This window comes from Pipistrellus hanaki (assembly GCF_964339955.1).
Source record: "Pipistrellus hanaki genome assembly, chromosome: 11".
NCBI classification, from domain to species: Eukaryota; Metazoa; Chordata; class Mammalia; order Chiroptera; family Vespertilionidae; genus Pipistrellus; species Pipistrellus hanaki.
Window position 1 is genome coordinate 9,239,129 of NC_140513.1, and position 24,505 is coordinate 9,263,633.

General features: G+C 44.6%; 1 protein-coding gene across 8 annotated transcripts in view; it reads right to left on the minus strand.

The window, feature by feature from the left end:
• The window catches only part of TNC (tenascin C), an 81,826-nt gene that overhangs the window by 44,901 nt on the left and 12,420 nt on the right, over nt 1-24,505 (minus strand). For all 8 annotated transcript variants that reach the window (XM_084898062.1, XM_084898063.1, XM_084898066.1 and 5 more), the window contains exons 2-10: nt 11,120-11,711; nt 8,988-10,394; nt 7,572-7,835; nt 6,171-6,286; nt 5,325-5,481; nt 3,609-3,878; nt 2,455-2,640; nt 2,167-2,256; nt 73-336 (exon numbers count right to left, since the gene is read on the minus strand). In XM_084898062.1, the coding sequence (XP_084754188.1) occupies nt 73-336; nt 2,167-2,256; nt 2,455-2,640; nt 3,609-3,878; nt 5,325-5,481; nt 6,171-6,286; nt 7,572-7,835; nt 8,988-10,394; nt 11,120-11,576 (3,211 nt within the window). In that variant the 5' untranslated portion in view covers nt 11,577-11,711. The remainder of the gene's footprint in view (nt 1-72; nt 337-2,166; nt 2,257-2,454; nt 2,641-3,608; nt 3,879-5,324; nt 5,482-6,170; nt 6,287-7,571; nt 7,836-8,987; nt 10,395-11,119; nt 11,712-24,505) is intronic.

A 24,505-nucleotide genomic window follows, 5' to 3' on the forward strand; every position in this document is an offset into this window, starting at 1 on the left:
TTGTGTGAAGGCAGCCCGGCCTGCAAACCTCACAGTTAACAGTGTCTGCAGGGAGCTCGGGGCTGACCTCACCTGTGGATGCCTTGACCCGCGCGGCCTTGCTCTTATGCCTGCCCTTCTCCGCTCTCAGGAGGATGGCATATTCCTGCCCTGGTTCCAGGCCTCTCAGGACGTAGGAGGTAGTGTCTCTGGGCAGCTGCACCTCTACTGGCTGGCCCGAGGCAAGGCTGTAGTTGAGGCGGTAATGATCAAACTTGGCTAATGGTGACCTCCAGACCAGGTTCAGGGTGGTCTCTGCAGTTTCAGACACCCGAAGGTCCTTGGGGGCGTCCATATCTGAGGAAAACACAGAGATGAACACTCCTTAGGCTAGGAGGCAGGCTGTTTCTGGGACTGAAGGGCAGCTGGCTCCGGGCTGCAGCCCCAGGTCCACTATCAAGCAACTGGGGCTTTAGGAGACTCACCTAACTGGGCCTCAGTTTTCACCTTGTATATGCCACTGTAAATTACCTGAAAGGAACATAGTGGCATACCCATACCACAAAATGCTACTCAATTAAAAGAATTTAAAAAGAACTCACTATTGATTCAATAAACAATTTGGATTGATCTTAAGAGAATTACGCTGAGTGATAAAGCCAATCTCTAAAGGTTTCATACTATATGATGCCTTTTATGTAGCACTAGAGGCCCAGTGCACAGGTAGAGTCCCTCAGCCTGGCCTGCCATTGGGGCTGATTGGGGTGTTTTGCCCAGACTCCATTGGGGCCGATCAGATCTGGCTGGCGAGGTGGGGGTGTAAGGGCTGTGGGAGGTTAGCTGTGGGAGTGCATTGCCACCAGGGGGCGGTTCCTGTGGTGAGCATCTGCCCCCTGGTGGTCATTGTGTGTCATAGCGACTGGTCGACTGGTGGTTGTGGTCATTTGATCATAACGGTTGCTTAGGCTTTTATATGTATAGATTCTTAAAATGAAAAAATTATCAAGATGATTGCCAAGGGTTTGGAATAGGGAGGGAGGGAGGTGTCATGGTACAGAAGCGGAAGAGAGATCCAGTGATGGAACTACTATTTTGACTATAGTGAAGGGTTCAAAGTTTACATGTGATAAAACTGTACAACGAAATACACTCACAGAGATACACTCACAGAGATGAGTGTATCTGAATGAAGTTGGCAGATTTGTATCAATGTCAGTTTCTTAAGTTGTGATACTGCTCTATAATTGAACAATTGTTACCATTGGGGGAACCTGGGTGAGGGGTTTAGGGGCATGTCTCTGTGTAGATTCACATGCTGTTGAAATAATTACCTTAAAAGAAAAAGATCAAACAGAATATGTACTGGCTCTTGTATAATGAGGGGTTCAATGAAGCATGACCTCTGCTCTCCAGCCTCCTTTTCCTTCAGAGAGAAGGTCAGGAGGAGGCTGGCAGAGGGAGAGAGGAAAGGGGTTTCTCTTTTACAACATTCCCAGAAAAAAAAAAAATTGAAGAAGCAATGGCTTCAAATCAGGGAGACCCTCACCATCCTCATCCAGAGATTGACACTTCAGGGTGAATGGGTGAGAGCAAAGTCTGACTCAACCTGTGTTCTGGCCACTTATAATTTATGTGAGCAGAGTATACACATTAAGTGTGTATTAAGAGAAACCCCCAGATGTGTTTTAATCAGTCAATGATAGAGAAAAACAACAATCCTGGAATTGGTTACAAACTTTAAAAGTTTGTAGATTTCTGATAAAGTCTGGTTCTAGTATTTCCCGCTGTTGCCTTCTGACCTGAGAGCAGTGTGGGAATCATTTGGATGTGGTGTGCTCAAGTTACTTTCTAGTGGGTCATCTGGGCTAGATGACCGTAGGGGCTCCTTTCTCTGTTTCTTTTTAAAATTGTTTTATTTTTATTGATTTCAGAGAGGAAAGATGGAGAGATAGATAGAAACATCAATGATGAGAATTATACCCCCTGCTGGGGATCTAGCCCACAGCCCTGGCATGTGCCCTGATTGGGAATCAAACCGTGAACTCCTGGTTCATAGATCGATGCTCAACCACTGAGCCACACCAGCAGGGCCTACTGTTTTTTTAAAGCAGGTTTTATGCCTCCTGAGCCCCGTGTCTGTGAGAGCCTGCCTGGGGTGGGGGCTGGGCGGGAGTCCAGGTGCCTCACCTGTGGCCGCATTGATGGTGGCCGGAATGCTCTCCATGTCTCCCTTCACAGCAGACACACCGATCCCATATTCAGTTCCTGGCCTCAGACCTAAGAGAAAGCGTGCAGGTGGAAATTCAGTTTCAAATCAGAAAGACTTTCAGGAGATCTTAAAAACGGCCCTGAGCTGTGTCTGGAATGTTCTGCAGACTGACTCACTGACATCCCTTTGAGGGATTGCTGGGAACTGGAGGGTTGCAGAGCGGGGCCACGTTCCCAAGGCAGCTGGGTCTGGGATGTGGAGCTCACCTGTGAGTGTGGTCTTGGTTGTGGCTTGTTGGCTCCTTGGGACCTCGATCTCGGCATGGTCACCTCCAGAGATGGGTGCGTACTTAATTCTGTAGCTGTCGATGGCCGCCTTGCCGTTCTTCCATTCCAAGGTGACACTGTTGTCTGTATGGGAGATGCGGCGAAGATTTCTGGGAGCATCCAGGCCTGTTTGGGAAAGGAAGGGACGTTTGTATGGAAAACATCAGGCACCAAGAGTGGCGGTCCCACAAGTCAAGCTGCCATTGGAGGAAAATGACAAATTGCCCCATACCCATCCCAATAGCTGACGTACAGGTCTAAACAAATTCCAAATGTTTGGCACTTTCCCCATCGTTAACATGTGTGACACTTCAGTCATTCACATTTTCCTCAGATTTTGTGCTTAAAAAAAAAAAAACCAACTAAAAACTATACAGAAACTTACAAATAAGCTCTATAAGTGTAAGAACTGACTTGTTGTGCTCACCCCTGTATTTCTTTTTAAAAATATATATTTTTATTGATCTCAGAAAGGAAGAGAGAGGGAGACAGAACTAGAAACATCAATAATGAGAGAGAATCACTGATCAGCTGCCATCTGCATGACCACTACTGGGGGTTAAGCCCACAACCCAGATATGTGCCCTGCCCGAGAATTGAACTGAGACGACCTGGTTCATAAGTCAACACTCAACCACTAAGCCATGCCGGCTGGGCTCATCATTATATTTCCAATAACTCATATAGTGCTTACTGAGCTCCGAAAAAAATATTAAATGACTGACACTCTGGTATTTAAAAAAAAAAGTCATAGGCTAAGACATTAGGAGGCATCTTTGTCATTCATGTTTTCTATAGACTATATTTAATAAAATTTTATTTAAACATTTTTTTACTAGGACTTGTGTCTGAGTGTGTCAGACTAGTTCCTTCTATGTATGCCAATATATACTTTTTATTTTGGAAGGTTATTTGGGATTTTTTTTCTTTGAAAAATTAAATAGTACAATATTTTAAAATAAAATTTAAAGGAATGGAAATTCCCTTTTTGTTTTCCTGCTGTCAAAGGAGCCTGGAAGGTACCCCAGGGAAGAGTGGATGGAAGTCTCGCAATCCTTCCCTTGCTGGTGCCAATTGCGGGGAAGGCCTGTTACCTGTTCTGAAGGTCTCTTTGGCAGGGTTGCTGGACATGTCACCCCGGCGGGAGATGAGGGACACCTCGTACTCGGTGTCTGGCTTCAGGTTCCCGATGGAGTACTGGTTCTCATCGTGCGTGAGGTCGATGGTGGTGCGGTCGCCCGGCGCATCTTTGATCCCATAGGAGAGCTCGATGCCGTCGATCTCGGCCAGAGGCTTGAACCAGGTGACCAGCGCAGTGGTGTCCGTGACGTCTTTCACCTCGATCTGGCTGGGAGCGTCCAAGCCTGTGATGGGCAGAGGACAGAGCAACAGCTGTTTCAGAGAGTGGATAGTGCTGGGGCTGAGCAGAGAGAAGCAGCCATCCCATCTACTTATGCACATATCGGTGTAATATTGACCCCTGGACCTTATTTTATGTTTCTGATCTTCAATGTCCTATTCGACAAGCTCTAAGTAGGGCTGATATTACTTTGTAGGGTTTGTTGATGTTTTTTGAAAGGAGACAGTCTGGCCAGCATGGCTCAGTGGTTGTGTCAACCTATGAACCAGGCGATCACTGGCTCAATTCACATGCCCAGGTCAGGGCACATGCCTGGGTTGCAGGCTCAATTCCCAGTGTGGGGCATGCAGGTGGCAGCCAATCAATGATTCTCTTTCATTGTCTCTCTCTCCCTCTTTCTTCCTCTCTGAAATAAATACAAATAAATTTTTAAAAGAAGTAAAGGAGGCAATGTGTGCAGAGCATCTGGCAGGGAGGCTACAACCTGGCAGCTACATCACAGGTGGTGATTCTCTGTTGTTATTATTATCACTAGAGACCCGGTGCATGAAATTCGTGCACAGGTAGGGTCCCTAGGCCTGACCGGTGATCAGGGCCTGCCAGCTGGTGGCTGGGGCCTCCCTTCCCTGGCTGCTGGCTGGGGTCTTCCTTCATTCCGTGCTGCCACACATCAGAGCAAGTGATCTAACTCCTGAGGGGACAATTTGCGTGTGCCCCCTGGACACAGCATCCAGCCTCATGGAGGGGCTGACAGGCCCAGACACTACAACAGCAGTGGTTCTACCCTCGCCACTGGGCTTCCTCGACCCCCGGCCAGGCTGACAGGCCTGACACTCCAGCAGCGGCGTGTTTTCTCTAAGCCTCAGTTTCTACTCTTAAAAAATATTAACATTAATATTTGCCCTACCTCTTTCACAGGCCTGGTGCTAATGTTAAATGAGATGATGTGGGGGATCACGTGGCAGTGGTCTCAATTACCTGGCATCCATGCCATGTTGGAATGTCACATTGAAGCTCCCCAAGAAATAGATCTGTTTCCCCATCCCTTATATCTGGACTGGCCTTGAGATTTGCTCAGGCAGAAGTAATATTAATGCCAATTTAATGTCACCTACTATCAGAGCAGGGCCATGATAGTATCTAGGAGGCTGAGAGGCCAGTGGTGCAGAAAGGCATCAAGGCTGAGGCCAGTCTAGATCAACCAGCCCCCAGCCCACAAAGAAGCATAAGTTAGCCCAGTCAAGAATAGAAAAATGGCCCAGTTGAGCCCAATCCTAAATCACCAATGTGCAGAATTATTGTTTTAAGCCACTGAGTTTTGGGCTTGTTTTTTACGTAGCAAAAGCTAATTGTTTCAGGTGCTATATAAGAAGGCAAGCTATTGACCAGAAATGCAGTGAGTTACAGTCAGCTCTGTCATTGTGTCAGCAATATCAAATGTGATACTCACGGGTGGTTGTCACCCTCTTCAGGCCTGGGCCCCGAGTATTGTTCTTCACAATGTGCAGAGATATCTCATATTCCTGTCCAGGGGCTAGGCCAGTTTGCCGATATGTGGTCTCCGGCCTCCTCAGGCTTTTGGTGATCTCTTCCTCATCTTCTTTATTCTGAAAGATAGGAGCCCCTTGATAAGGCCTAGAGAAGGTGCCAGCCTCTTCATTTATGTGATTATTCATTTCACTTTCATCCATTCCTCTTTTATTATCTCCTCTATTCCCTAAGTGCTTATTAGACATTGAATCTGTTTGGTAGATGCTGAGGATGCAGAAATGATACAGACATTTCTCAGGTGTGTTTCTCTCAAACTTCTCTGCTCACCTCTTTGACACTTAAGTCAAGGGCAAAATGTGAGAACCAAAGCGATTCTGGATCCACAGGCTTACTCACTCCTTTAAAAAATAAGCAGCAGCACCCTTGCCCCATAGTCACATGGTTAGTGGCAGAACCTGGGCTTAAACTCAGGAAACCCATTTTCCTACCTCACATGTACTTTAGGCTCAGAGGCATTTTGAAACAGAGATCATTTCTTCCCTTTGCCTCTGACTAGAGATCTTCAATGAGAAATATCTGAAACTTAGAGATGACTGAACTTCTTTTTGTCTAGGCCCTCAGTCCCAAATTCCATGGTTACTGACTTAGTAAAATCACTTAAAAATAATGTGTATGGGTACATACAAGAGCCAATCGGAGCCCTGTCCCCCACCCGAAGCCAAAGAACTAGAGTTGATATGAAGGTCTGCAGAGACCTCTGACCATCTCCTAGACCCTTGCACGCCCACTGCTTTGAGCTCCCTACCATATTCCGGAAGATGATCTCCCATGTTTCGAAAGCGATGTCCAGAGGATCCCACTCCACTTCCACAGATGTCTCCTTGATGGACTTGAATTTGAGGCCTTCAGGTGCAGGCAAGTCTGTCAGGAAGAGCACGGAAAGGAGGTAAGGATGGTGACACGTATGGTGGAGGCCACAAAGCCCTGTTCTACTGAACCCAGGGGCGGGCGCCTGCCCCAGTCAGGGGCTGAGCACCTGAGCTGGGCTCTACTAAAAGGTTCTTCTGCAATGCTGTCTACGGCGCAGCAGCATGAAAATTAATGTTAGGACCCTCCATATGGTTAAATCTGGGCAATTCCACGTGCTTAAACCTAATATGTTCACAGGCTTTGGAATCAGACAGACTTGGCTAGAATTTCAGCTCTGCAGTTATACGTTGTGTACATGGGAAAATTGTACAAAATGCCCCAGGCCTCAGTTTCTTCACTTGGAAGAAGAACATGCCCCTTGGGAATGTTTTGGGACTTTGTGGTATATTGCATGTAGACCGTTTGAATGGTTCCTGGCATGTATTATAGTACAAGTTTAATATGGCAGTCAATGTTATTATGACTAAGCAAAAAAATAAAATAAAATTACAACATTCTAGCCTAACTTACTTTTCAGATAGGAAGAAAATAATACTGATGTTGTATTCTTAAAGGAGTAACTTGAACTTCTAGTGTTAACCACTCTATTATCTTCTTAACCACTCTATTCCAAACTATATTTATCCTCTTAACCACTCTATTCCAAACTATATTCCTGTGAAACTCACTTAGTTTCACAGGAATATAGTTTGGAATAGAGTGGTTAAGAGGATAAATCTGCAACTGGACTGCCAGGGTTCAAATCCCATCTCCACCACTTATTAATTGTGTGATTTGGGATGAGATGCTCAACCGTTAGGAGTCTTAGTTTTCTCATCTGTAAAATGGGTTAACAATAGCTCCTATCTTAGAAGGTTATTGTGAGTTAGTATATGAAGAGTTTCTTTTTTTGTTATTGTTTTTTAAGAATTTATTGAAATTTAGAGAGAGAGGAATGGAGAGGGAGAGAGAGAGAACAACATTGATATGAGCAAAACATTGATAGGCTGCCTCCTACCAGAAATTGAGCTTGAAACCCTGGCATGTGTTCTGACCAGGAACCAAAACTGGCAACCTTTTAATGCATGTGATGATGCCCAACCTACTGGGCCACACTGGCCTGGGCAATGAGGAATTTTTTAAAGGAAATATTTAGGGGCTACATTGGATTCCAGGGTCTTAATTGGTGTGACTGTAAGGACAGCTATGGAGCTACGGGGCAAAGGCAAGGTGACAAGGTATGCTCTGAGCAAGGGGAGGGCAGTTGAGGCTGCCGAGGGCAGTTCTGCTCACTCACAAGTGGCCACCCTTGCGCTGACGGGAATGCTCCTCTTGTTCTCCAGGATGGCGAACACGCGGATGAAGTACTCCACGCCGGGCTCCAGCTCCTGGATGGTGGTGGACGTCTGGTCCCCGGGGACCCGGAACTGGATCTCCAGGCCGTCCTCGTGGGTGGGCGTGTACATGATGAGGTACTCTGTGACCCGCATCTCATTCTCCCAGGCCAGGTTCACAGTCTCCTCTGTCACTTCTGTCACAACGAGGTCTTTGGGAGGGGACACTGGTAGGAAAGAGGAAGGACAGCTGGGGTCAGTAATGGGCACTGTAGAATCTTGCTTACACTGGCAGTAAGGGGCCAGCTTCCATTTTTTAACATGCAGAACTCATGGGGAGCCTGGCTGCCACCCATCTTTAAAATCTCTGGTGGCGTCACTGCCTTCAGGCTGCGGTGTCAGGTCTGCAGGGTAGCCTTGAAGGTTCTTTGTGACCCAGCTCCTCCACATCTCCATTCCTTGGACCCTTGTTCAGAGCCAGGCCATCTGCATGGGAAGGGGCAGCCTGAACTTAGCTCCCTGCTCTGCACTTGAAGTCACACATCATTGGCCCTCAGAAGGTATTCTGAGCTCATCTGGTCTAACTTTCACTTTCTAGATGTGAGTGAGGTAGAGGGACTTGCCCAGCTTAGCTCATCCAATTTGGGACTCACATGTCCCTACCAGTCAGCTGTTCTGACCACATTAAACCCACAGCCATTTACATAGTCTTATCTATCTACCAATAGTCTTAATCAAGGTAGAAATTCTCCATGGTGACCATTGTAATATGGATGGATGAGAGAAGTAGAAAGCAGACCCTCACTAAACATGAGCATTATTGGTCTTTGTGGTGTTTTCACTCAACCAGTGTTTACCGAACACAACTGTACACCATGCCCTGTGTTACCTGTAGGGATAATGCTCCTTTAACGATCTCACAATCCTTGGGATCAAAGACAATGCAGAGAAGATTATATAAGAGACGGGCCTGACTAGTGATCATCATTTTGTCTTTAGTTGAGTGTGCATGAAGTTTTCCGCTCAGTCAATGTAACTGATTTTTTACCTCCCTCCAAATAGAGAAATTGAGTTTATTACTGATTTGATATCAGTGGAAAGTAAGAAAGAAAGTTGGTGCTTATCATTTCCTCTACTGGGCATGGGTGTTAACCTCAGTGTAGATGAGGTGGGCAGACTCAGATATCAGCTTTGTGATCTATTAGCTGTGTGTCCTGGGGACAATTTCATAACCTCTCTGGGCCTCTGAGACATTAAATAGGTAGCTTCTCAGCAGGTGAATACTGAGGCCCTTCAAAGAGCTAGTGTGTGTGTTTAATGAGTTAGTGTGTGTTTAGTGAGTCCCAGCCGCATCTCCCTGGTGGGAGTCTGGTACTCACCCTCTGAGCAGTCCTCCCCGGTGTAGCCCTCATTGCAGATGCAGCGGCCTGCGACGCACTGCCCCCAGTGATTGCAGTCATTGGGGCAGGAGCGCTGCCCACAGTCCAGGCCCGTGAAGCCCTCGTGGCAGACGCACTGGCCATCTACGCACCGGCCGCGGCCGTTACAGTCGCTGGGACACCTCCGCTCCTTGCAGTCTTTGCCCATGAAGCCTTCGTGGCACACGCACTGCCCGTTCACACAACGACCCTGGCCATGGCAGTCCCCAGGACAGGACAGCTCTGCGCAGTCTCGGCCCGTGAAGCCATCCTCACACACGCACCGCCCCTCCACGCAGCGGCCCCGGTGGCTGCAGTCCTTGGGGCACCGCAGGTCCCGGCAGTCCTCGCCCGTGTAGCCGTCGTCACAGACACACATGCCGTTCACGCAGCGGCCGTGCTGGTGGCAGTCATTGGGGCAGCTCATCTCACTGCAGTCGTAGCCCTGGAAGCCCTGCTCGCACACACACTTCCCCTTGATGCAGCGGCCCCGGCTGTGGCAGTCGTTGGGGCAGCGCAGCTGGCGGCAGTCCTCCCCGGTGTAGCCGTCATCACACACACACTGCCCGTTGACGCAGTGGCCGTGGCCGCTGCAGCTGTTGGGGCATCTGAGCTCCCCGCAGTCAGAGCCCGTGAAGCCGTCGTCGCACTCACACTGCCCGGCGACGCAGCGGCCGTGGTTGTGGCAGTCGGCGGGACACCTCTTCTCACTGCAGTCCACGCCTGCAAAGCCCTCGTCGCACACGCACTGGCCCTCCTCGCACCGGCCCTGGCCGTGGCAGGAGTTGGGGCAGGTGAGCTGCCCACAGTCCTCCCCCGTGAAGCCTTCTTCGCAGTAGCAGGTGCCGTTGACACAGCGGCCCCGGTCGAAGCAGTCGTTGGGGCAGATGAGCTCACTGCAGTCCTCGCCCGTGAAGCCCTCGTCGCACACGCACTCGTTCTCCACGCAGCGCCCGCGGTTGTAGCAGTTGTTGAGGCACAGGGGCTCGTTGCAGTCCTCACCCGCAAAGCCGTCCTGGCACACGCACCGGCCGTCCACGCACCTGCCGTGCTCGCTGCAGGGCACCGGGCACAGCTCCTGGCTGCAGTCAGCCCCGGTGTAGCCTTCGAAGCAGACACAGACCCCATTCACACATTTGCCCTGGTCGTTGCAGTCGCCGGGGCAGGCCAGCTGGCTGCAGTCCTCCCCGGTGAAGCCCTGGTCGCAGATGCACTGCCCATCGAGGCACTGGCCTCGCAGATGACAGTTGCCTGGACATTCAGGCTCAGAGCAGTTGGGGCCTTTCCAGCCGGGCTCGCAAACACAGCCGCACCCCTCGGTGCTGAAGTTGCCCCGGCCGCTGCAGAAAGGCCTAGTGTCCAGGCGGCCTGCAAAGAGATCAGAGGCTCTCAGCTGAGCACAGCAGCCCAGTTTTCCAGTTTCTACCCTTGAAACCCAGATTCGGATTCTGCCAGAGCACAGCTGCACCCTCGGGCCCCCATCTGGCTTAAAAACTAGTTGCTTACTATGTGAAATCAGCTGGAACTCATATCTAATTACACTGGGTAGGAATTCTTAGCTTGAACTCTCTGAAATTTGTAGATGCAACCTGGGCATGTTCTCTGACTGGGAATCAAACTGGTAACCTTTTAGCGCATGGATGACACCCAACCAACTGAGCCACACGAGCCAGGGCTGCAATATTGTGGTTTAAGTCCTAACTTGGTCACTTATTGCAGGACCTTGAGAAATCCCATCCTACTTCTGGGCCTCAGTTTCCCCATTTGTACAATGGGGTAATAAGGCTATATCAGTATCTTTCAGGGTCTGATCTTTGGGTCAGGAGTTTCATGTGTTCATAGGTTTTGAGGTAGAGAATGTGTACATTTCATGGTCAAATAAATTTTGGAAACAAGTGATCAAAGTGAAATTACTACAAATTCCTCTGGGGAACATTTGTCACCAACAGCAGAATAGAGATGGTTACACTCTCCACATTTATTTGACCATCAAATCTCTTTGCAATGAATCCCTTGTAAGGCTCGTTTCCCTGGGAGCCCACTTTGGAAACAACTGCAGTATCTTGCCATGCTCATCACTTCTCCCCTCGTACCTTCGGCAGGCTGGAGGCAGCAGCCCGCTCCCACGCTGCACTGCTCCCGCAGGGACGACACCAGGTTCTCCAGCTCCTCCAGGCGGCTCAGGAGCTCCTTGATGTCAGGAGCAGGGGCACAGCCACAGGCCTGGCGGGGGATGTTGATGCGGTGTGTGAAGACGATCTGGTTCTCCCCGTCCACAGTGTGCTCCTGGAAGCTTTCGCTGGGCTCGGAGGGTGGGGCCAGATCCTTCTCTCCACTGGCTGATTCCAGATCCACGGAGCACTGGGACCCGACAGGCAGCTTGATGTTGTAGATGTGGTTGAACACCACGGGCTGGTTTTCCTCCGGCAGAGTGATGTTCACCCCAGTCTGTCGCTTATGCCGAATGACTCTCTTGAGGACCCCGCCTTCAGCAGGGAGGGCAAGCAAAGCTAGGCATATGCCCACCAGCAGCTGAGTCACGGCCCCCATGGTGGAGGTGGGTTTGGTGGGATGTTTCTGGGGTTTTAAGATTCTAGGGAGTCTTACTATCAGGTAGAGTTGGGGTCTTGGATGCACAGAGTTGAATAAATCAGTTGTTTCTGGTCTTCTTGAAGAAATTCTCTTCTATAAGTAAATAAAGAAAAGCAAGCTTATTAGTATGTTCTTCTCATTGAATCCACTGACTGCAATTGTAGTGAATGTTTACTTTGTGTTTCCTATATTTGAAGCTCTCCTGGTATTCATTCAATATTCACTATAGTGTTGATATACAGTGGTCTCTAAAGGAGTAAAGAGGACCAGATACAAACAGAGGTTGGAGGTGACAGGCTATTGTGTGGCAGTTCTTCCCCTGCTAAGTTGTCTTATTCATCTGCATTACGGCTGTTTACCTGCATGGGCAATCGGCTCTTTACCTACATTGGCAATCGTGGCAGAGGGAAGGGGAGTGTCAAAGGCAATGAGAAATGACTGAGTAAAGACAGAAGACAAGTGAAACTTTAGGTGGTTATACTGTTAATTAACATATGCCTTGGATACATATGAGAATATTCTGTATATGGCATGATGTCATTTATAGGTCTTTTCCCACTTAGAGATACACCTGAGTGTAATTCAAGACACTAATTGAGAGGTATTTGTTTTTCCACAAATTGACATTTTCCTATGCCCATGCCATTCTTAGTCTTGCATATCCTAAGTTAGTTAGTTATGTCGATTAGATGTGATATTTGGATTGTCTCTTCTATAACAGGTTTTCCAATGTGTTTTTCAGGAAGATCTTATTCCAATGACAAAAGTGCATGAACATGATCCCTGGTAATCATCTCTTCTATGCTGACAGAACGTCTCTGCAAAACCTGGAGAAGGATTGTGGCAGGGAAAGGAACCATGAAGCATTTCTATAGCACTGAGCAAGGCTCTGGGGACTTAAGAAGGCACCAGCTATGCACAGAATCAAGAACTTCCTATCCATACCACATCCTTATTATATTCATATTTGATATTTCACCAATTATGATGTAACATCTAATTAGGGCTTCTACACACTGGTTAGGACAAAAACATAACAAAATAAAACAAAGACAAGAAAAAGAAACAAAACCTTCTAAGTGTGGTTTTTTATTCAAATTAGTTTCCTAACTAAGAATTGGTACATCTGTGATGTAGGCAAGCCCACTGAATAAAAATTATGATGAAGAAGAGAACTTGGCAATTTCTCTTCTCTCAAACCAGTACGGCCCATTTACTTATTGGACAAATATTTATTGACTGTCTACTCTCTTGCAGTTGCTTCAAATCTCTCTGCCTTTCTTTCTTCCCACCCTTCCCCATCAATTCTTAGCTCCCCCTCCCCCACATTTTTTTTTTTTTATGAGAAAGGGCCATGGGCCAGTTTGAAATGCTCTTGGACTTTTACCCAACACTTTTGTGTGTGTTGCTAAATGACTTAAATTTCCATCTAAAAAGCCATTAGAGTTGCTGGTTGGGACTCCAAGGCAATGAGTCTAGGGTAATAATGACCAGACTAAGGGTTGAATGAGGACTTTTCACTGGGCGTGTGGGAGACGTGCGCTGGCAGAGCCAAATGCTGCATTGTTCAGAGGAAGGAAATGGGATTTTTGAGGGCTGAGTATTTCCCATTGGCTGATGGCTGTCTAAGGGCAAGTGGATACTTTTGTACTTTGGGAAAGACCAGTTATATTATCAATGTGGTAGAAACTGTCTAAGCTTTGGACTTCAACACCCCTGGGTTCAAATGCCACTCACTAGCTCTAAGACTTGGGACAAGCTATTTATCCTCTCTAAATTATGATCTCATTTTTAAATGGGGGTAAAACTTCTTCCTGAGGGAGTTATAGATTAGCTCAGCATGGTGTCAGGCCCATACTAGGCACACATTAAAATATAGCTCCAGTTCCCTTGCACTTCTAGGAACAAGACCTAGCACAAGTCCATGCCTATAGCCCCCTTTTGCTGAAGCTTGACCTCCTCATTGAATCTAGTGCTAAACCCAGCAGCAGCTTGAATCTAGATCAAAGAGAAGCTGCAGAAATCACTAAAAGGTGAGGGGGTACATTATTATTATAGTACATTATTATTATTATATTATAATAATGTACTAGAACTGGACATATTTACACCAGAGAGGCAAAAGATAGAAAATAATAGCCTTTAAGAATGTTACATGCAGACAACTGGTTAATGTCCCCTTTGAGGATAGACCAAGGGAAAACTGTGGATTGCAGCTTGTATTTAGGTTAGACATGAAGGATCACATTCTGACAGTAGGGCTTTTAAAATTTGAGAATGAACAACTTATCTCATAGAGACTCTTTAAAAAGCACAAGCAGAGTCTTATCTTTATATGAAGTGACCAGGCAATGGAGAGTCTGGAAAACATCTTGTAGAAGGTAGAAGTGTGGAGCTGTGTGTCCGTCCTATAGCTGGAAAAACTAAGATTGAGAGGAACAGGGTTACCATGCCTAAATCCTGCAGGAGCAGGAGCTGGCTTGTCCCTTGTGGCCCCAAAGGACAGAACAAGTGCTGATGTGTATATGTGCTGATGGTGGAGAGGAGGGTTGCTTACTAAAAGTCACATTTCAGCACAACAGGAGAAACGTTTTTCTAGTTGGAAATAGCCAGTCGAAAAGTCTTCGAGAGTATAGCAACTCCAAGGTGTCGGTATAGTGGTGAAGAGCACAGGCTTTGTAGACATGCTGTCTTGGGTTTGAGTCAATGTTCAACCACCTCCTCTTCCATGAGTGAGGTATTAACTAGCACCGTAAGCCAGAGTCCTGTCATCAGTAAAGTGTGATACAAGTGTCCTCATAGGACTGTTGTGAAAAGTGTGAGATAACGTGAGTAATGGGAAAGGTATAGCACTTGGCAGATGCAAGAGCTCAATAAAAGGAAGCTTTGCAGTAAAAAATACGGGCTTCACTTAACATTTTCCCCAGGATGTTCTTTCTCCCAACTCTTGAAATTTCTTTGGCATATGCGGATTTTTTTTTAAATTATTTTTTTAAGCAAGGGTAAGACTTCTTCAATGAAGTAAAGTCTTCTCTCTCTACCCTGTAAGATGTTTTTTTTTCTTTTTTCTTTCTCTCTCTATCCCCCATCTCTAAATCTATCTCTGCCTTTACCTCTATCCATCTACCTACCTACATACTTATCTTTTATGGTGAGATTAAAGGATTTTGTGAGTCACTGTTTGCAAAGAAAAGCAGCAGGAAGAGACTCAAGCTCAATACATAGATTGTTGAGGTCACATATCCAGGACAACATGACTGTGTCCGAGCCATGCAAGCTGCCTTGCTTTGTACGGCGTCTCAGCATATATGCCGAATGCAGAAAAATACATGTGTGGACCAGACTTGTTTTCTATCTTTATCTAAATAAATTTTTAGAGCCGCTGTGAATTGTTTCTGTGAAACTCTTTAGGTGTCTCCTTTCACATTAACTATTCAAAACAATCTGGAGGGGGAAAAATCTATACTAAAAATTTCCTCATGAGAGAAGGCTAAAGAAGAGGTAGAAAACTGGTTGAGAACTGTACTGTCCAATATGGCAGCCACTAGCTACAAGTGGTTATTAAAATCATAATTAAAATTAAAAACAATGAAAAACTCCATCCTCAGTTGTACCTTCCCTCCCCCACAGTTCAAATGCTTAATAGTGACATGGCTCGTGTCTACACTTCAGATAAAGAGCATTCCCACCATTGCATCAAGTTCCATTGAGCGGCACGGGTTTAGAGGGCGGCTTGGTGATATTAAGCCCTTGGTACAACTGAGACTCAGAGAGGTCAGAGAGTCTTTAAGAAAGTTATGCTGTTGTTAAGTCTCCTGTCTAAGGAAAATGGGGGGAATACCTCAGATAGAGGTGCCAGGAGACTAGGGAATTCCTTTGAGTAATTTACCTAAACACAATATGTTTGTGCACTGTAATTTCCATATGTTACATGTTCAAACATGTACAGGATAAGAGTTCTCAAATCTGAAGGAACCTCCACCTTGCCCCAGGTCAGCATCCTCCTCCCACTTCCTACCCTTGGAATAGGACATTCTCTACACTTTCTCTCTGTATACCTTAAAGCTCCAAGTTCTACAGGAGATTCTTCTCCTCAAATCAAACTCTAAGCTGCTCTTTATACCACTTTGGCCACAATATCATCTGGTCCTACCCTGCCTCACTCTTTTCTTGGGAGCTGATGGAGCTTATAAAAGAAAAACTCAGGGCTCTCCTTTTTCTGTTGACTTTGCTTGGGAGTTTTTAGAAGAACCAAGTCCATTTCCTTTAGAAGTCTAAAACATTTTGTTGATGAGAAGCTGGATGTGGAAGAAACAGCCTGGTCTCTGGGAGAACCAGACCTGAATTAGAATCCAGCTCTTCCATTTAGTAGCTGCTACCTAAGTCTTACTTGCCTCATCTCATACAAGGTTATACATAGTATGTCTAGTTCATAGTTTTGTGGGAGGATGGGAAAAAATGAGAAGATGTATATTAAACTACTAACACAGTGCCTGATACACAGTAGGTGCTCAATATATGGTATCTAAAGATAACAGAAGCAATAATAACACTAATTAGAGAATATATGAGAGATGAAACCATGCATATAGAGAGATGGAAGAATCAGGAAGATACATCATGACTACAATAATTTAAAAGAGTAACTGAAAGGATTGACCAATCTAAGCCTATTAAAGTTCAGAGGGAGCCTACATCCTTTTGAGATGTTTAAGAAAATAACCTCAAAAGGGATGGACCTGAAGGATGGGTGAGAGTCTAAAATACAGATGAATACAACTGCAGTTGGGGGTATAATGTGAAGCCTGCTGAAGTCTAGAAAAGAGGGAACTACGTGAGAAAAAGCAACAGAATTGGAAGAAGATGATAGTAATAACAACAGCTCCTCTTTGCGGATGCCCGACACAGGCAAAGGTCAAATAACTATGGGATGCCATTGGGGTGTAAATACACCTGGGAAATGGAAAGGAGAGAGCACACGAGTCAGGAGAGCCACAGCAAGGAGGACATGGTCTCTAAGGCTACATGCCTAATTGCTCACAGTGTTGTCTGTTGAAAAGACACAGGCTTCTGTATTTACTTCCTCGGTCTCCAAATACCTGCCATATTTATGGTGCTTATTCTCTGCAAAAAAAAAAATATGGTCCTAAAGGTTTTATTTTAGAGGGTGGATAAGGGGTGCTAAAGTATTAGGACTTCATTACTGAAGAAAGATAAAACTTAGTTCTTGCTTCATTCTTTGGCGTTAGATGCTGTCAGTATAGAATGATTCTCCAGGTTTTGGCATTATAAATTATATTCAGAACATTACTCAAGTTCCTTCATTTAACAGGGAAACCACAGTCAATATGGCGATCATGTTCCAGGGGCTTGTTGGTTAATAATTTTATACTTTAAGCTGCCTCTTGGCTTGTTATCAAATCCCCCATCTCCCCAAGTAGAGCTCTAGCCTTTAGGAGCAGCATGGAATAAACTAAGGGTTATTTTTAGGCACCTCACAACAGGACAAAGACCATTGCTCGTTGAAGGAATCAACAACCTTTGGATTTTTCCTTAGTCACAGCTGGAGAATAAACAATTTCATTTTTAGATAAAGATAAAACTTCCAACAAGCTAGCATCATATTTCAGAATTAGTTACTGGTCACTTCATTTTTAGTAGCTCAAAGAATATATCTTGTTGACTTAGGCACGAATGTAAAATAATTCAAATGAATCCCTTTCCACATCATTTTGGCAACACATGAGAGGGCTCACACCAAGAGCATGTTTTGTGTGTGCACAGCCAGTTAAGCATGGAGTGGCTTACATGGCATTCTTAAAGGTTCTAGAAATTCCTCACCCTCCGTTCTTCCCAACATTCATAAATTCCTTCTTGGCATGTGCCAGGAAGAGAAGAGGAGCCAGGAAAGAGCCTTCAGTATGGATTTCTTTTCCAAGGACTTTACAGTTGAATGAGTCCAATTCAACCTTCATCTTAAAAGAATCGAGAAAACTCTGATTGCCAAACCCAAATGCTTCCAAGCCCTAGGTGTTTGAGTCCCGGCACTGAAAAGCATGTATCCATTTAGGTAACATGGTGGCTTAACTGGTGCTCAGTTAGGATGCTAGTGGAGCCAACAATCTTCCCAGAAAGCTGAGGATGAGTTTATTTTAAAAAATCATTCATTCTTGCATTCAACAGAGATGAGTTGAGTGAGTCCCAAGACCAGGCTGTGAGATGTATGTGCTCTCAGTGAGTCCAGAAAGGAAAGATATTGTGAACAGACATTTATAGGGAAGAATGATAAATGCCACCATGGACAAGTATCCTGGGACATCTGCGCAATGTTTGAGAACATCTGCTATAGAGTCAGTTGAATACTATCAGATCCTGGTTCTGCCATTTGCTATGAGTTGGAACCATACAGAATTGCCATTTTTGTACGTAAAAAATGGTTGGATAGGCGTAACTTCATATGGCAGCAATCCAGATGCTATATAACACTGCCTCTCTGAACCTCTATTTTATATATATATATTTTTTTTTTACAGAGAGGAAGGGAGAGTGATAGAGAATTAGAAACATCAATGAGAGAGAAACATCTATCAGCTGCCTCCTGCACACATCCTATTGGGCATTTGCCAGCAACCAAGGTACACATCCTTGACTGGAATCAAATCTGGGACCCTTCAGTCCACAAGCGGACTCTCTATCCACTGAGCCAAAGTGATTAGTGCTGAACTTCAATTTTCTTATTTGTGAAGTGATAACACTAATATCTACCCCACAATAGAGTTCTATCAACTGCAAGTGAGAAAAATTAGATTATACCTGGAAATACTTAGGACAGTGCCTAACTGGTGTGTGTGAGGGGTTGGTGTCTTTTGTGTGGAGAAGGCAGTGACTGAAGGCTACCCTGAAGGTTGAGGAATTTTTAGGGGAGTTTGGGAAGACCCTAAATTCCAAGAATATTCAAAAACGCTTGGGAGAGAAGGAAAGCTGTGGCCATAGTCTTGGCCTCCTCCTAGCCTTTCTAACTTCAGTAGCAAGACAGGCACCAGGCGCGCCCATGAGCCTGGGTGGAGCCCTCTTCAGTGAGGTTAGTACTGGCCAAGAGGCCATGCTGCTTCTGGGTTGGCTGGCCACGCTGCTCAGCCAGGCTTTCTCCAGAACAGGCTGCTGTGATTTTTAATCTTCCAAGACATTGCTCCTGACGGGAAACATTTGGCTCAGATTTGTAACACTTTCCACAGACATGGACAAACATCAGATTAAAGAATTAAAATGAGACTTGAGCAGGGTTTAGGTGCAACTGTAAGATTGCTAACTCCAGGAGTGACTATCTGTGTCTCTCCTCCCCCCTACCTCCCCCCCCCCCGCCCCGCCCCAAGATATGCTTCTAGTGTGTAAGGCAGAATGATATGAGGCAGTATCTTTCTAATCCCTACCCACGTACTTCTGTGGAGCCCACTTCAGAATAGCTATGAGTATATCACTCCAGGCAGCCATGTCCAATTCAATAGACAGAGAGTGTGACATGAAGGAGAACAACAGAATTGAAATGCCCAGAAAGGGCCACCAGCTAATTAGTGGTAAAGCTGATATTAATCCCACAGATCCTGCCTCTTGATCTAGAAATTTGATTGAGGTTTATCTCTTTCCCCAGATTACTGGGAGGACTTCAAAATTAACTGCATATGAAAGGCTTCTAGTCATTCTTAGTCTGTGATCAATTTAATGGCCTTCAGGGAGAAATATGAGCCATGGGATTTTGGAGAACATCTGTGTTAAAGAGATTTCCAGATTTCTTGCTCCTGTAATATTTCTTCAATTTTCCAATCATCACACATCCCTCCATCTATACCTTCATCCACTCATCTACATAACTACCCATCTTTTCAGTATGTATTTATCAAATAACCTGCCAGGTGCCAAGCCCTGTGTTAAGTATGAGGGATATAAAAATGAAGAAGATATGCATGTTTCCTATGATCATAAAGCTTACAGTTTCCTCTTAAAAATGAAATACTGGTAAATTTTAAATAGATGTATTGTGGATTTAATATTTCTGATAGTCTTAAGGGTCACTGTAGATTGATAATACTGTGTATGCTCCCAAGCCACCAGCAAGAGTAAAAATGTTATAAGTTTCCTTTAAGAACTGCTTGCTGTTTACTTACTATGTGCTGCACAATGTGCTGGGTGCTGAGGAGCCTGGGCCAGTAAGGACCGGCTCTCTGACTCCAGAAATCTCAGAAACTAGAACTTACACAAGCAAGTTTCAGTAGTGCTGGTCAGAATGACCAAATGACCAAAGTCTGTGCTGAGCATTTTAAATCTCCAATTTCAGATTCTCACAAAATGATATGAGGCGGTATCTTTTCATGCTGCACATGAGAAACTGAGGCATGGAATAATTAAGTGGCTTGTGCATGTTCAGGGATTTGAATGCGGGTCCATCTGAGTCCAAAATAAGTGCACTGAGCCACCAGCTTACATGGCCTTCAGTCTGGAGAGGAAAGGTGCTATGGTCTGAGACCAGAGCCAAGCTGTGTCCATAGGACTCCAAACACCCGGCTCAAAAGGAGACTACTACCAATTCCCTGGACTTAGGGACTGAGGTGTCTGTAGCCTGTGGGTGCTGTAGAGAGAAAGCATGCCGAGGGACACCTGGAGATATTGTTACATTTCAGTTATCATTGGGAGAAGATTCCAGATGTCCTGAAGGCTGCTGGAAAGCCCTTTTGATGTCTCTGAATGGATAAAATCTGTCCTTCAAAATAAAGCTAAAAATATTATTAGAAGTTTTTACAGGTAACATTTCCTTCTTCTGAATTTTCAGAATACTTGATGTGGTATTTCTATCATATGCTATTCTAAAAATGATTTGAGGTAACTTTATTATGGATGTATATCTTCCTATTTTAGAGCAAGAAGCAAATTCTATCTTGTATTTATGTTGACTGTAAGCAGTTAGTGTGTGTTCAGTTAGTCCTTCTATACTTAGAATGCACACAGACTATTTGTAGATTGTAAACTCCACAAATAGTCTGACACAGGCAAAGTCATTTATCTCTAAATACCCAACACCAAGCATGGTATCTAGAACATAGTAAATGTACAACATATTGATATAGAATAAAATAAAGTTGAATATTATTTCTTGATTTCATATACAGCAGGAACTCATATTGATGAAACTAATGAACAAACACATCCTCTTATTTTCCTGAAGGCCCTCATATAATTCTCCTGTGATCTTTTCTAAGGCAAGATGCATCAAGGAATTCATCATAGCCACACTCCTGAAATTAGTTCATATTTATTCCTTCAGCTATTTGGTGACTATGCGCTATGTGCCAGACACACCTCTAAACACAGGGGTTATGAAAGTAGCCAAGACAGACAAGGCTCCTTCCCATGGATTCTAGTCAACATCCCAAGGGATCCTGAGCTCTGAGCAACTGTTCTGACAATCACTTGGGTGATCTTTGGCAAGTCACAGCCACTCCCTTGTAAAACAAGCAAGTGTGTGTGGCTCCAATTCTAATAGCATACCTTTGGTTCTAATTACCTATGGTCCATTGCTTAATTCAGCAATATTTCTGCCCAACTTAAATTTGGTTGTATTTTATTCTTTTTTTAATCTTTCCACAAGGACATATTTTCATTGATTTTTTAAGAGATCCAACCCAACCCACAACCTGGGTATGCGCTTGATCTGGAATTGAACCTGTGACCTTTTAATGTACAGGTATACAGGATGACGCTCCAACCAACTGAGCCACACTGGCCAGGGATTGGTTTTTATTTTAGACCCAAGTCAAATGGCCAATACTTAGTACAACACCTCCCAAATACTGTGTTCTTTCTTTAGTTATTTGACTTAAGTGGCTTAAGGTGGTGCTTCGTGGCTTCCTCTCTCCCAACCTCCTAACAGAAGGTTCATTACCAACCAAATTAAGCCCAAATCTTAATCCATAAAACATTTCTGCCCAGACACAATACCGAGTTCATATTTGTGGCTTAGTATATCTAAGAAAAGCTCAGGGAAATATAACTAGGTCCATTGATACATTCAAACCACAAACTGCCCTGGTAAGGTCTGGTTTTAATTTTTGAAATAAAAATTCTGCAGAGCACTTGCTTTTCCTCTTCTATTTCTTGCCTAGACAGAAAGGAAAATAAAAAATGGTCTGACCAAGTGTCAGCAATATAGATTCTTAAAAAATTCTAAAAAAAATAAAGTTTCAAAAATGCATTTGCATTCATTTCCTAATGGAACAATGGCTTCTTCTGTTTTGGCCTTCATCCAGAATTTTAAGAAATTTGGTTGACTCTTTCACAGTTTTGGAAAGTTGTTTTGAACTCTTTAGCCATGATTAACATTAAAGAGATTTATCTAGGTAGAACAGGTTTTAGGTAGAGACATAACTCTAGAGATTTTCTAAAAATGGCTAAGACATGATGGCCTATGTCAGTATTATCAGCCACCCAATGCCAAAGATATAGCTATAATAGAAAGGCCTTCGAAAAGCCTGAAGGAGGCACTGTGATGGGAGAGAGATCAGCTTTAACAGCCAGGAGGACCTGAGGTTAAATTCTGTTTACCTGCTTGAGAACCTTAGACAAAGTCCTATAACTTTTCCAAACTGTGGCTTCTTCACGTGTAAAATAGAGCTCTTTGCAGGGTTATTGGAGATAGTGAGTGGAAGAAAAGCCTGACTATTAATACTAAATGCTAACTAAATGTTAACACCTATTCCCCCTTTCTCTCCTTTCCTTTCTTGTCCTCCCCTATGAGGAAGCTCCATGACATGGAATATATTTTAAAACATAGACCATTATATTGTAGAAGTTCATGAATTGGTGAAGAGATTGAATTGGTTTGGGATGGCAGTTCTGTTTTTGTTCATGTGTCCAAGTCAGTTAGCTGATGTGGTTCCCAGAACTGCATTGAGAAGGATTTTGTGGCCATGTTTGGACTCAAGGGTAAAATAACTGTGATGGATTAGTAATGTCTGCCATGGGCATGGAATGGAGGGAGTGTTGATATGTATGCCAAATATTTGGCATAGCGAATCTAGATAGCTTTGGCAGTCTTTTCCAGCTCAATGTGCTGATATTCAAATGAATGGAATGCTATTGACTGAAGCTTGTGTCCCAGTGTCGGAGGGAGCTGGGGCAGTCATTGACAATTATAAAAGCTTGTCTGAATCACATTCAATCAAGTTTGATGCATTTTTATAACATTGACTCCTAAAATGGAAATGTGTCTCCAAGACTGGACTTTCAGGGACAACTAAGATTACTCCAGACACACTTTCATCACCTACTTTCTTTCTCAAAATGGGGTCATTTGAATGTTACCGTAATAACTAACATTGGTAGAAAAAACCCATGTCAGGAACTGCTTTACCTGTCTTATGTGGATTATCTCATGGGATCCTCTCCCAGACTTCTGAGGTAGTTGTCTTTATTTTTCTCAGTTTACAGATGAAGGAACTGAGGCTCACCCAGCTCAAGATCATGCATCTTGAAAGGGCAGTAAGGATTTAATTCTGGTGGACTGACTCATGAGTCTGAGACCCCATTCCTGCCCATCAGCTTTGCTATAGTCCTTTAATGTTAAAGGGTAGTTTTTCTGTGACTAAATTAGGATTAACTTCAAAAGGACCCAGTGGTTAGGGTCCAGAATAAATATTAGCCATGAAAGAACTTTATGACTTAGAGCAGGAGGAGCTGCCAATGAGCCTGAAATATAGAGATACTTCTAACCCTTGACTTTGATTGAAGTTAGCTGTTCAAACCACATTAACATGCTGACATGTATTAATGCAAGGGGAAAGTTTTTCTAATTAAACATTCTTGGAAACTGCTATTTTGAACCAAATGCTCTTTGAAACCAAGCAAATTAGACAGCTTTTGGGGTTGCCCAGGGTTTTAAAGTGTTTGTGTTCCCAAGAAAGGGCATTTATAGAATGTTTCCCAAACTCACTTGGTTGTTTAGTGTTTGAAGAACATCACTCTTGGACTCTTTATCTTTTCATTTTCTTATAAAGGATAGGGCAAACCTGGCTTTATAATTATATGGAAAGTAATACAATATTCTTATATAATAAAACCATATAATGCAAATTGACAGTCACTCCAACATACAAGATGGCTGCCCCATGTGGACACAAGATGGCCACCACAAGATGGCCAGCAGGGGAGGGCAGTTGTGGGTGATCAGGCCAGCAGGGAAGGGCAGTTAGGAGTGACCAGGTCTGCAGGGGAGGACTGTTAAGAAGGATAAGGCCTACAGGGGAGGACAACTGGGAAGTACCAGACCTGCAAGGGAGGGCAGTTGGGGGGAACCAGGCCTGCAGGGGAGGGCAGTTGGGGGTGACCAGGTCGGCAGGGGAGGGTTAGGGGTAATCAGAAAGGCAGGCAAGGCATTGGGAACCAACAGTCCTGGGATTGGGCCTAAACGGGTATTTGGACATCCCTCAAGGGGTCCCAGATTGAAGAGGGTGCAGGCTGGGCTGAAGGACCCCCCCCCCCCATGCACAAATTACGTGCACTGCGCCTCTAGTTAATGAATAATAATACAAGAATAGACTCCGTTTCACATACAATGGTAAGACTGCTTTTGTCCCACCATGTATACTAGAAGGAGTAATGAAATACCTACGAATCGTCAGGATTGAGGCTCTCTAGCATGTTAAATTAAGATTGAGGCAAACAGTTTAACCTTTATCCTGTGCCTGACACTTACCAAATGCCATTGAATTGGGACATCGTATGATGCAAGATTCATTATTCAGGTTGAAGAAATAATATTTATGCGATAAACATCAGACGGAAATTCAACATTATTGATGAAAGTAGAGTTGTTAAGATTCCTCAAATGGGACCTCTTA